At 42.2% G+C, this 13,841-nt stretch overlaps 1 protein-coding gene across 2 annotated transcripts in view; it reads right to left on the bottom strand.

Annotated features, from left to right (window-relative positions):
- The window catches only part of IL6ST (interleukin 6 cytokine family signal transducer), an 88,917-nt gene extending 76,782 nt beyond the window's left edge, over positions 1-12,135 (bottom strand). The window contains exons 1-2 of one of the 2 annotated variants that reach the window (XM_006139561.4): positions 11,984-12,135; positions 1,577-1,657 (exon numbers count right to left, since the gene is read on the bottom strand). In XM_006139561.4, coding sequence (XP_006139623.1) covers positions 1,577-1,657; positions 11,984-11,987 — 85 coding nt within the window. In that variant the 5' untranslated portion in view covers positions 11,988-12,135. Of the gene's footprint in view, positions 1-1,576; positions 1,658-10,634; positions 11,411-11,983 lie in introns of those variants that run through there. The other variant, XM_006139563.4, reaches the window with a different exon arrangement.
- Positions 12,136-13,841: the final 1,706 nt, after the last annotated feature.

The raw sequence follows: 13,841 nt of genomic DNA, 5'->3' as shown, positions 1-13,841 counted from the left end.
CATGCTTTTAGAGACCTCTATCATACCCCCCTCAGTCTCCTCTTTTCTAAGCTGAAAAGTCCCAGTCTCTTTAGCCTCTCTTCATATGGGACCTGTTCCAAATCCCTGACTATTTTAGTTGCCCCTTTCTGAACCCTTTCCAAGGCCAAAATATCTTTTCTGGGGTGAGGAGATCACATCTGTACACAATACTGAAGATATGGCGTACCATAGTTTGATACTTCCCCTCCTCCTTATTCTCCTGGCTTCCCCCTTCGAGCTCCCTCCTCCCCGGTTTCCCCCTCCCCTCTCCCACCCTCTCTCTTCCCCTCTCCCACCTCCTTTTCCCAGTCTCCCCCAGTTTTGTTCAATAAAGAGAGTTTCTATTTTTGAACACACATGTCCTTTATTTTTACATCAGGAAGGGGGGCTAGGGAGGGGTAAGTGGAAGGAGGTGAGGGAGGAATGGGGTACAAGCCCCCAATGGGGAGGACTGGGGTGGGTCTGCAGGCTCTTCGGGGTGGAAGCTCTCCTGAAGCCCCCCAATTGACCTCCCCTCCCCGGATGGCAGCCTGCGACAAATGCAGCCGGGCTGATGGCCGAGTGCTGTGATGAGCCGAGTGTGGGCATTCAGGGCACTCCAAGCCAGGACTGCTTTGCTGTCCCTCATCAAGTTAGACAAGCGAGTGGGGAACCCCTGAGAACTGTCTGTCCGGGGTAGGGGTCGGGTCCCTTTAAGCACAGCCCTCGGCTAGCCTGAGACAGCAGCTCCACGCTCTAAGTCCTAATCCGATGCCCTGCCAGCACTGCTTCTGGCCATCCTTAACCTCGGTTTAGGGTCCACTCAATGTGGACACGCTAGATCAAATTAGCAAAATGCTAATTAGAACTAGTTTTTAGGTCTAGATGCACTAGTTCGAATTAGCTTAGTTCGAATTAGTGCTGTAGTGTAGACATACCCAAAAAGACAAAGATAATAAAAAAGGGTAAGAATACCACATCTTTTTGCATTAAAATACTTTCAGACTGAACCCTTTAAGAGGTATATTTCAGAGAACGAAATGCCTCCAAAAACCTGTTCTCAGACTCTTCTTTATTTCATTCCTAGATATGTAAATTAAGATGAGGAATTCTGTATGTTTGAATATTTTACCTAGAAAGTTAAAATGTTGAAAAAGACTGCTCTAACTAGCAGTTTTAAGAAACATCTATTTTTCCAATGTATTAACTTGGCACATTTGACAACCTGTGTGTAGTCTGTTCCAGTGCTGCCCCTGTATAGTCAATTTCTTCCTTTTGCTTTGCTCTTCTTCCCACAGCACCAAGGAAGAAACCATAGGAAAATGTGACCAGAAAGCTTCAGGTGCAGTGCCTGGGACTAATATTAATGTTTTTTTAGATCTGCTGGCTAAAAATCACATCAATGCCATAACTGAGTGAGAACTCTGTCTTTGGATTATTTGTTTCTACAAATAGCTAGCACAATGGTGCCCTAATTCCACAATGTGACCACAAGCCACTACTGCAACATAATCAGCAACAGCTAGCTGCTCTAGCTGTTGGTTATGTCCCAGCCAACATTTTCATTTAGTCTTACCTCCAAAAGAGAAAATGCTCAGAAGAATATATAAAGCATTAATCACCCAGCTCCTTCCAGAAGACATTTTGCATACAGTTCCTGTAAAAAAAACAACACCACAAAGACTGTATATAATTTCCATAGTGACCACCAACTTCTTATTACCCTGTTACCCTACAGAAAGTTAGAAAGGAAGAAGAAAAAAAACCCCACATTTTTTTCCTATCACTGCAGGAAAACCAGCAAAGCCTACATGTTATAAATGGCGAGGCATGGAATTAAAACTTTGTGTCTATGCACTGAACTCAAGTTTGTACACTCAAACTTCTATTTCATATGTGGCCAAGTAGACTAGTTTTATATTCCTCCAAGTCTGAAAGTACTAAACTCTTGTGCTCTTCCTTGTTTCCAACCTGTAACTCTAGTTCTAAATTTGGAGACATGAAAGCATCCCATCATTTTCTCCTTCATATAGATGGGTTGGAGAGTCTTCTTTAGAAGACGAGCCAGAAGGCCTATTCTGGATGTCTCACTTCACAATGCAAATGGAAAAGAGTCTAGACTAGAGTTACTACAGAGAATCTTCTCCCTCCATAGTTTTGAGGTGCATTACGGAGTGTGATTCCAGTATCAGCTCTAGTCAGGGGACATTTGGCCACAAGCTTCTGCTAATAGGATCTAGACTATTTCACTGAGGGATGGGACAATGGAGGGAAACCACTCTCCTTCGGGAAAGTAACCTTCTATTCTAAAATCTGATTTGTTAGTTTATAATGTGTTCACTTTCTTCATTGTATTCCTTTGTTATATATGGTCATGCCAATTCTCTTTCAGAATACGATCTGAAGAAGTGGGTCTGACCCACGAAAGCTCATCATCTAATAAGCTATCTTATTAGTCTTTAAAGTGCTACATATTTTTTCCTTTTGTTTTACCAAGATCAGACTAACACGGCTAACCCTCTATTACTATTCAACATATGGAGGAAGACTTTAGTCCTGGTTGGTTTTAAGCCAGGACGTATTTAAATTCCATGCTGCTTGAACTCCACTCATCTTTGCAATCTATAAATAGACCGCTTATTCAAACAATCATAATATGGGAGCACACAGCAATTTACTGTAGTGTTTACCAAAACTAATATTGTTACAGTGAAAATACAAGCTAATCTACAAGAGTGCACTTTATTTTTGTAAAGGACCAATAAGCTTTACATTCAGAGCCTATGTTGTCAGTTATTCCAGAAAACAATTAACACAAATTAAAAAAAATGAGTAGAAATCTCAGCCTTAAAAAAGTAAACTTAAAATTAGAGAATGTTATGGAAGGAATAGCTCAGGAGACTTGCAATACAATAGGCAGACTTCCACTACCACATCTCTACCATCCTCCCCACATTTCATACACTCAGGGAAATTTCCACAATAATTATTAAAACAAAACAACCAAGTCACATTCTCTCTTCTAGTTTTCCCAGTGCACTCCCTTTATTCAGGGAAGGCTAATACAATTTCATTTCACTTTTTATTGGATAAAATTGTATAAAGGTGTCCATATGAGAAAATAATGGGTGGCTTTAGAGTAACCAAAAGAAGGAGGGGAAGTAATTTTGGGGAGGAAAGACTATTAAGAGGTTGAGAAACACTGAATTAGCGGGTGAGAAAAACACAACCCACCTAAGAGGAAGTTGTAAGTCTGGATCTGCCACTGGTTTGCTACATGTCCCATAGACACTCCCTTAACTCCACAGCCAGATACTGAGTTGACTCAACTTCTGTGCCCTAACTCAGCAGGGTAGAATGGCTAAACTGTCCTCAATGGAAATTCTCTCAGTGTGAGAAGAATGCAGATGTAACAGAACTCATGTTAGGCAGGTTCTACGGGATACTCTATAGTCCGCTGGTATAGTCAAAGCTAGGGATGTTAAATATTGGTTAATTGAATAGTCAAGTAACCTCATTAAATTTTATCGGTTAGTAGACTAGTCTTTAGTCCCCGGGGCAGGGCCAGCAGCCACTGTATCAGAGGCAGCAGCATGGGGTGCCAGTTGGCAGCTGGTCCAGGAGGAGAGCTAGTTTTAAAACCAGCTCCTCTTGCAGACCAGCTGCCTGTCACCCTGTGCTGCTGCTTTTGAGAACAAGGCAGCAGCATAGGATGGCAGCAGTCCCTGTCCGGGAGGGAGGGGGGAACGACACAGAGCAGGAGGGAAGAAGGGGTCTGAGTCCCCCGACCCAGCACAAGCCAGAACTGAGCTGGGCTGCCTGCCCTCCTGGCTGGCTGTTAATACACTTGAAGTGCAGAGCTGAAATGGGGATAGGTCCTGGACCCAGCATGAGCCAAGACTGAATTGGGTTGCCTGCCTGCCCAGCTCCTAATACACTTTAAATGCAGAGCTGTAGCAGGGGTAGGTCTCAGACCAATTGCAAGCCAGCCTGCTTAAAAATTTACTAGCAGTGAGAGAGGGAAGGGAAGTGCGTGTAGTCTATAGCATTAACCTATAAGCTTTTGCTTATCAGTTAATTGACTACACTATTACATCTCTAGTCAAAACTATATACATTAACAATGTTCAGTTTGGCTATGTCTGCACTGGCCCCTTTTCCGGAAGGGGCATGTAAATTTCACCAGTCGTCGTAGGGAAATCCGCGGGGGATTTAAATATCCCCCGCGGCATTTAAATAAAAATGTCCGCCCCTTTTTTCCGGCTTTTAAAAAAGCTGGAAAAGAGCGTCTACACTGGCCCCGATCCTCCGGAAAAAGTGCCCTTTTCCGGAGGGTCTTATTCCTAATCATTACATAAAGTGCAAGAATAAGAATAATTCTGTAAAGAATAAGTAGAGAATCAGATCCACCATTATCAGCACCGTTCTCATTAAAGCAAGCAGCAAACTGCTCATTGATTTCAAAAGGGGTAGGAAGAGGCCCCAAAGCTAGCTACAACAAAGTGTTAAGCAGGAGTGAAAGTAAATTAAAATTTCTTAGGGGTACTGTCCTGTTGCAACCCAAATCCCTGCCAGCTCTTTAAATAGATCCCTGCTCACTTTTAGCAGAGCTCAGCCAGCTCTTGCGGAAGCTGCCCACCATGGAGCACCTGCTTACTTTTCCCTCTGGTGTTATAGAATGTTTCTTCAACTACAATTTATTTTTTTCAAAGTATATCTGATACACTATTTTTCAGGTATATTTTTAACCATGAGCAAAGTCAGAAGAAATAGTGGCAAACTATTTTGGAGGAACATGGAAACAGAAGTTAATAGTTTTTAATCAGAGTACTTAAAAAAACAAACTTGTAATTCAAAAACAGTTTTGCCGGTTTTCTCTGAAACATTTACCTTTGCTGTATTTACTCTGAGAACAATTTTGGGCAAAGCACTTTTCTTTGGATTTGAGAGTTATTGACTTGGGAGTTTTTAAATATGATTTTATAACAGAAGCTACATGAAATCATATTTTGCCGATTAGGCTTTTTCATAATAAAGCACACATTTTAGAGTCAGTTTCAGCTACTACATATAAAGGTTTTTGAATCTTATATGTTCACTTTTTATGCAAGCAGCTTATATGTAAAGCAGGTAAAAGTATAAATGTTTGTAATCCCCAAAATGTGAATTTTGTTATCACCCATGATGCACATGCACAAAAAAGAATGCCATCATAACATGATGTCATTTAATTTAGTAGGTATAACCAAAATTCTTAATATTGATTGTAATTGGTGGATGACTGTGACTTGCATTTTGGCAATTAAACATTTTATGGTTAAAATAACAAATCCAGGAGTGCTGTAAGCTATTAAAAGCAATGGGAGTCAGAATTTGATCTGTTTAGCAGTACTTATAACTTAGTTTATGAGAAAAGAAAAATCTGTTAACTTTGTATTGTTCTAGCTCAAATCCAAAACAGAATTACAAATTTTTAAGATGAATAGTTTTTACCTTGTCTCTTTTGGCAATGTCATATCACAGCTAAATACATTAAACCAAGAAAATGGAAGATTACTTGATCTTTTTAAAGTAACTTGCAGATTCACAATTCCTTCTTTTCCAGATCATTGTCCAGTTTAGGACATAAAAATGTGTTCTTTCCTACACAGCTCTTATGTTCCCTGTTGACACTAAGGTCCCAATTCACTACTACATTACATCTGAGGGTACGTCTAGACTACAGGCTTTTGTCGACAGATACTGTCAACAAAGCTTCTGTTGACAAAGAGCATCTAGACTACATCCAGTTCTGTCAACAAAGTAAGCCGCTTTGCTGACATGACAGTGTAGACGCAAAGGACAGTGCAGATGCAATAACGCCTTCTGTCGACAGAACTCTGTCAACAAAAGGCGTTATTCCTCGTAGAACGAGGTTTGCCGCTGTCAACAAAACTGCCGAGTTCTGTCGACAGAACTCAGTGACAGTGTAGACACAGGTATAGTTTTGTCAACAAAAGTCAACTTTTGTTGACAAAACCCTGTAGTCTAGACACACCCTTAGGTAATAACAAATCTATACAGAGGTAATATAAAGTGCTAATACTGTAAGTGAGTGGGAATTCTAATTTGGTTACACAGCTGCACTGATATGACTACTGAAGGCAGAAAGCAAGGGGTGTAATAGTGTAGCCAATTAACCAATTAACTGATAAGCAAAAGCTTATAGGTTAATGCTACAGGCTACGTGCATTTTCCTCCCCCCGTAAATTTCTTAGCAGGCTGGCCAGCAGCCTGGCTCAGTCACAGCTTGTGCCGGGTCCGGAACCTACCCTTGCTGTGGCTATGCATTTAAAGTGTATTAGGAGCCAGGCAAGAAGGCAGGCAGGCCAGCTCCATTCTGGCTCACGCTGGGTCCAGGGAGCTCAGACCCCACCCAGACAGGGACTGCTGCTGCCCCTGTATCAGAGGCAACAGCAGATGACGACAGGCAGCCGATCTGCAAGGGGTGCTGGTTTTTAAACTGTCTCCCCTCGAGTACCAGCTCCCACCTGGCACCCCATGCTGCTGCCTCCAATACAAAGGCAGCAGCACAGAGTGGCAGGGAGCTCCACGGGACTGGAGCTAGAGTGCACTGGCTGCCAGCTCCACCCCTAAGACTATAGAATAGTCAAGAAACCGATGAGAATTTGTAAGGTTAATCGACTATTCAATTAACTGATATTTAACATCCCTAGTGGAGAACTGGGTCTCAGGACTTTTGCACTGAAAAAGGCACTCAACACAATAGCGAAACAAGTACTTTGTAATTATGAAGCTATAGTCTGGTGGAATCATAATGACCCAGTGCTACCTGTCTCCAGGCAACAGGCAAAGATTTCTCCATGTTCTCCAAAAGAGTCTCCCTCCCATTCATTGCCTGGACATCTAAAATTGTGGCTAATTTTTTTCATTATAATAGCTGGAATTGCTAACTTCTGATTCAGCAAACCTGTTATTGTAGTCTATGTTAGTATTTGTTAGTATTTTTTTAAATCTTTAAAAGGTTTTATTAATTGTATTCTGAATTTTAAAGTCATGTGCCCATAAAGCAATGTGGTCATTTTTTCTGGTAGACAAAATTAAATATTTTAAAATAGTTGTGTTAAACACTAGTCATACATCTATGTATCTGGAATGGCTGACCTAAGTTTTGTCATTCAGTTCACTTAGTACTTGTGATGTTCTTTTCTCGTCATGTAAAAAACCACACACTGCTCTAGATTTAGAGACAACTATGCTTTCTTGTTAAAAGACTGGGTAGAAAAGGAGAAGATTCTTAAGTGAATATGGGTTTGTAATAAAGCCTCTGCTCCAGGATGGATAAAAAAAATAAAATAATCACTTTTTTAAAGTAGTTTTATTTTTTAAAAAAATGTAAAACATTAAATTTGAAACTATGACAATTATTAAAATAAATTTAAAAGATTAAGTAGTACATATCTGCTGCCAAGTTTTAAAGTCAAAGCACTGAACTGGTGGAAAACTACTGGCTAAGCACACAGAGTTTGCTGAAGAGCTAAACCATCTTTTGACAGAAGTAGCCTCTGCTGACTCGGCACAAAAAGACTATTTTCTTCATTTCAGCTTAGTCCAATAGCATAGCTCAAGGTCTAATTTACTCAATGTTATGAAGCTAACTGGGAATTGAAAAAATAGGAAAGGTTGTTTTCTGTTTCCCATTCGGTGAATAAAAACTGGGCATAAGAAGATAAAATCTACTAGCTCTAAACTCATGAAGGACATGGTCTTCAGTTCAATTCAATATGAATACTTCTTTTAAATAAACCAATAGCAAATGCCAGTCATGTTTAAATAAGAAAATATACATTTAGCACATTTAAGATTTAATAAAAATAGTGCTTGCATATTAATTGAATTCCAATTTTCATACAAAAAGAACTTGAATAAAAATGAATCTAATAAATAGGAAATGCATCATTCACCATTTCTAACCTAAGAATCTAAACAGATATATGTTAAGATATATAACTCTATAGGTAGAGTGTATCTCCTTGGTTAGCAACAAGTATTTAATTTATAGCTTACAATTAGTTATAATGATTAACAATGGAGAGTGAACCTCTCTTTAAGGCAGGGGTGGGGAACTTTTTTGGGTCAGGTGTCAATAACCCACCAAAAAATCAAGAGCCATACATCAGGGAGAAGCCAACCCCTCACTGACATGCCCCCTCCCCCCGACTGAGAAGGAGAAAGACACTCTCCACATTCCCCTCCTACACGAGGGCCTAGGGGAGTCAAGCCTAGTGGAAATAGTGTGCTCCAGCCACGTGTTGAGCAGCAGGGGAGCTAGAGTGCCAGTGCTGGGGTGGGGAGGCGGCTGAGCCTTGAGGGCCAGATCCAGGAAAGCTGAGGACCACATCTGGCCCCTGGGCCTGAGGTTCCCCACCCCCTCTTTAAGCGAATAATTTAGAAAAGCAGAAATGAAAAACAAGATAAAAGTTTAAATAACTAGGAAACCTTAATTTAAATTGCTAATTTAAATTATGGTTAAAATCAGTGATTTGATTTGCTTTAATTAAAATCAATCCATCCTGCTCTGTGGCCATAAGGCTTTATGCTGGGGATGAGGAGAACAGAGACATTGCTGTTGCTGCCTCTTAGCCACACACTTTTTGTCAATGGGGACAAAAAGAAACACTTGTCTATGTACTGTATAGGAATGTTAAAATTAGATTAATCAACTCATCAAACAGTCGATGGACTTTCCATTGACTATTTGATTAGCTGATAAAGGAGCTTCCACTCTGAAATGTAGCAAGAGCCTGCGGGGCTGTTCCTACATTTCAAAGGCCGAGGTGTCCGCGTGTTCTGCCTTTGAAATGTACAAGAGCCCCACTGGGGACTCTTGTACATTCAAATGTGGAATGCTGCTGCTGCGCCCCTGCCCCCTCCCACAGAGCTCGGGAGAACCGGCTGTTACACCAGTTTGCCCCACCATTCCCACCTCCTTCCCCCTACTTGCTGCCTCTTTCTGACCGAGACAGCGAAGTGGGGGGGAAAGCGACTAGTCGACTAGTGTGGCGACTATCTGATAAGCTTTTGCTTATCGGATAGTCAACTAGGTGCTTACATCCCTATTTCCGTGGTTGCTTTTTATCACCAATCCCAGAAACAAGCTTCTGATACAACTTCCACTTAAAATTCTCAGTGTCCTGACTGGTACATCTGAAAAAGACTGAAAATAAAGACTGACTTTCCAGGTTAGTTTCCCTATGTACAATGAATGGCACTAAACAGAAGTTGCTCTCCAAGTCAAGGACAAACAAAAAAATTAGACATGCACTCAGTAAATAATGTGATAACAGAAAATCCAAGGGAGAATGTATCAAGTAGTGAACAAAACTCAGGGCAGGACAGTTTTAATTTTCAGCATCCAGCAGAACTGCTTTGTCAGCTGAGAAACACAGTCTTCTTAAGTACAAATCAGCAAAGTGTGACAGAAAGGAATCACATTATACTTGTCCACAATAGATATTATATTGTCCCTTTCAGTCAGACACAAAATGGCAAGGAAGCAAAGGAAAAACAAATCAAAGAAGTGATGATTCAAGAACCTCTCAAATTGCTTTCACAGCTCTTTCCGCCAAACAAGCAAGGGGATCAAGACTGCTATATTACCATTACTAATCAAGTGGTCTATTTTTCTTGTCTGCTTAAATAAGAATATAATGTTTTGACAGCTGGTTGGGTTTTTTTGCCTTTTCTACCATGAGACTATTTTTAATTTGTCTCCTTCAGTTCCTTTAAAGGGTACTTGCTGTATTAATCAAGTGTTTTCCTATAATAGTTGTAATGTTTTCCTACAATATCAGAAATGACAGAATGATTACCAAAATTGGTCCAACAGAAGTCAATTACACTTAATCTTAGTTTGAAATAAATAAAGCACATAAACTTCTACTGGTATATCCTTATATGGTAGATCTCAACATTTTTTATGAGATAATATATGCAGTATACAGATAAGTGGCTGCTGCTAGCAAAGTTCTCAGACTTTGAGCTATGAGAAAACAACATGTTTTGAACTTGATGTCATCAATAAGAATGAATCTATTCCATTTACAAATAAAAACAGTTTTCTAACTATAAGCCACAGATATTCAATCTTGTATTTGAACATCAAGTTTGTTTTTTGGGGCTTATCCATCAGTAAACAACTAGTTAATAGTTTTGTTTATAAGCGGAGAGGAGAAAAAAAATCACTTCCCTCTTCTACTGTGGCACTGTCTAAGCAGAGCAAATAGTGGTATAAGCTTAATTAATCCAAGCAGACACATGACTTAATAGATGTAGGTAGAAGGCTACTTAATTACACCATCACCAATTTCACTTAAATTAGAATTGTACAAATGTTAAGTAGATCTAGTACAAGGAAAAACTATATAAAATAAACGGAACCTAGAAACAGCTTTTATTTTCAGATTTGTAGCTAAATATTGAAGCTTTGTTTTTATTTCCAGGAGTCTGTCTCTGTTTTCATCCTGTGCTCTCTTGATTTGGTTAGAAATTTTAAAACGTTTAGATTTTTATTCTCTCCCTCCAACCTCACTGTACTTCAGATCAGAAGATACATATATTAACAAATATCATACTTGTCTCCTATCCTTGCACGTTTCCTCTTGTCTCCTATCCTTGCACGTTTCCTCTCAAGATGTTAGGGAGCTTTATAAAGGAAGTGAAAGCACAGCTTATCCCATTTCATATATGGGGAACACAGTTACAAGGAAGCAAACTGATTTGCCCAAGACCGTACACCAGGCAAGAAACAGCAGGGGTAACAGAGCACACCTAAAACACTGCACTTCCCAGCACAGCTTTCCCTTCTACTAGATCGGTGTTTCCTCAACCTTTTTTATAAAATACCCTTTAAAAAAATAAGTACCCCCAATATCTACAGTTTTCAGACACACCATTTTTTTTTCTACCATTGCAACACATTTTTCTACCATTGCAACACAGTTTAAACAACTTAATCATAGCTGGGCAGTTAATGAAATCTTGGGGTGTAAAAAGTACAAAAATAATGAAGTGCTGTAAACCTTAAAACAAAAATTCAGTTTTCTCCAAACTTCAGTTGTGCTGATGTACCTCCTAGACTCCTCTCAAGTACCCCTAAGGGTACTTATACCGCTGGTTGTGAAACACTATACTAGATCACCCTGACACAGATAGCATAAAAATCCACTCATGTAATTACACCTTGCATACAACGTGTCTGTGTGGTTTTATTATTGGCTGTTACTCAATGCGAACGTTCACAGGTTATCTCAAAGAGTATTTTGGTGTCATTTAGGATACGGCTTCATGTCTGCCAGTGACTGGATTATAAACAGGGATAGAAAAGCTACAGCTCCCCCCCCCCCCCCCCCGTCTTTCCAGCATTACACGCCTGCCCTTTTTAATCTGATGGAAAGAAAAACCGGAATCGGTAAAAAGTAGCTGTAAGGGGTTAAAAATAAAAATAAGACCGCTCGCCACTGTGCAGCCATGTTGCTTTTCAAGCACGCTACGGGGCTGCAGCCGCCCGCAGCTCCCTGGGCGGGCACGCTCGGGAAACCAAGACATGGGCAGAGCAGCCGGGAGCACTCGTGAAAACACCGTTAGCTCAGTTCACCAGGCTCCCACCCGGCCTGGCCGCGAGCTGCGGCGCACCGTGAGCTGGCGGGACGCGGCGGCGGCCGAGCGGGCTCTTGCCCCCCTTCCCCCCGCTCTGCTCCCGGCTGCGCCACCGGGACACTTCACCGACCGTCCCGCGGGGGGCTGCTCCGCTGGCCCCGCATCAGCAGCTCGCCCTGCCCGAGCGGGCCTCGCGGCGCCGGGCTCGGGCCCCCCCCCGACACACCCGGGGGAGGGGTGGAGAGAGCAGCCCGGGAGCGGGCGAGGGGTGGGGGCCGCACACAACCCCCGACCCCGGCTTCTGGGAAACCCGCGCCCCGCTCACCCATAGCGGCCCTGCTACGTAGCGGCGTCCGCCCAGGCCTGGACCATCTCGGTCCCGTCCCGCACAGTCAACACATCCAGGGTCACTGTCCTCCTCCCGGACCCAACTCGGACACCCATTGGCCCGGGGCCGTGATGACGTCGGAAAGGAGGCGGGGCTTCCCGTAACGAGGGTTTTTTTTTTCCTTTTTTTCCTGGATGCCGGGATTCTAGGCTTGCGCGGCGCCGCGGCTAGCGGGGGAGGAATCGGGGCGTTTCGTTCTGCCCACAGAGCGCCCCCCCCCCCGCGTCTTCGAGGGTTTGGAATATTCTACCGTGGGGGAATGCGGGGAGGAATGGTAGGATTTGCCCCTCTTGCGGGAAGAGGCAGCGGGAGGTTCTATTCTCTCTGGCGCATGGGGGTGGCGGAGGGGATTAGAACGTTCTGATCCCCGAGGATGCGAATGGAATGTTCTGTCCCTCCTGATCTGTGCGATTTAGACCATTCAGTAGGACCCGCAGCTTCAGGTTTAGCGGGTGCTAACGGGAGTGAGGGTTGGATTATTACTGTGTGCGGAGGGGCGAGGCTTTTGGACCGTGCTAGCCCTTCCGCTAGCTAGGGACGGACGGTGACAGTTTGCTAATCCACCTTCCACCGCATGGAGCAAGGTTTTAGAACATGGTACTTGTAACCAGGGGTGTCCTCCTGCCACACAGGGTATAGCTATAGCTACCTTGCAGTCAGCTGCTGGGACTGATGCTTGCATTGTTTCAATCTAGCTAGCATAGGCCAACCTCCTAAACTGCAACCTAGCGACCTAACTCTGGAGAACTGGCTTTACCCACTCACCATTGAGCCCATTGTTACTTTAATACCTAAACATTGTGGCCATCTCTCAAGCTACTTGGTTTTCACAAAGCTGCAGTTCCTGACGTCATTTGATTTCATGAAAATCTCAGCATCCTCTTTTTTTTTTTAAGTAAGCTTGAATCCCTCTTGGATGCAGAATAAAGCTGATAATGTGAAAGCTAAAGGCAAATAAACTGCCTACGTCAATTGTGGAGCTTATTTCGAAATAGGGAGCGTCTACACAGCACTTAGTTCAAAATAGAGCACCCTTCCTCCGATTTCCCTGATTCCTCCTACAATGAGGGTTACAGGAGTCGGTCGGTGTAAGAGGTCCTCCAACTTGACAGTATTTTGACACTATTTTGAAATAGCTTCCTGTTGTGTAAACACGGACTTAGAGCTTTCGGAATAGCGCTAGTTATTTCGAAATAGTGTTTCTGTGTACACATACCCAAAGTTTCTTTTGCTCCCCATTATTATGTTAATCTTGGAAAGGGACCTACATGAGACTGTAAAGTTCAATCACCTCCTTTTACTGTCACTGACAGTTCAGTTGGTCCTCTACCAAAATGAGAGTTTTCTCAAAATGCATTTTTTGAGAATGTGTACATTATTACATCTCAGTAAGCCAGAGCACCTTTTAATAGCAACAGCAAATAACTAACTAACACAGCTACCCCTCTGATACTTAACAGCAAATAGATGGGACTATTTTCTTTTATCAAGTATAGTACAATGGTTTTCCAAAATATCACAGCAGGATTACATTCCTCTTCACATTTACTTCATCTGACAGCTAAATTCTTATTCAAATATGCAGTCTCATTTAAGTCATTCTGTCAATATATCACTGAAGTCAATGTCTCATGTGAGTAAGGGTTGCCAGATTTAGCCAATTAGAGGCTAGGCCAGGGGTGAGCAATAATTTTTGATGGGGGGGGGGCACTCCAAGATTTTGAAAAGTGGTTGAGGGCCGTACTCTTCCATGATATTAATGGAGATGCGGGGTCTGGAATGGAGGTTGGGTGCA

Source organism: Pelodiscus sinensis, chromosome 6 (assembly GCF_049634645.1).
Source record: "Pelodiscus sinensis isolate JC-2024 chromosome 6, ASM4963464v1, whole genome shotgun sequence".
Taxonomy (NCBI): domain Eukaryota; kingdom Metazoa; phylum Chordata; order Testudines; family Trionychidae; genus Pelodiscus; species Pelodiscus sinensis.
This window is presented reverse-complemented; position numbering and strand designations above follow the sequence as displayed.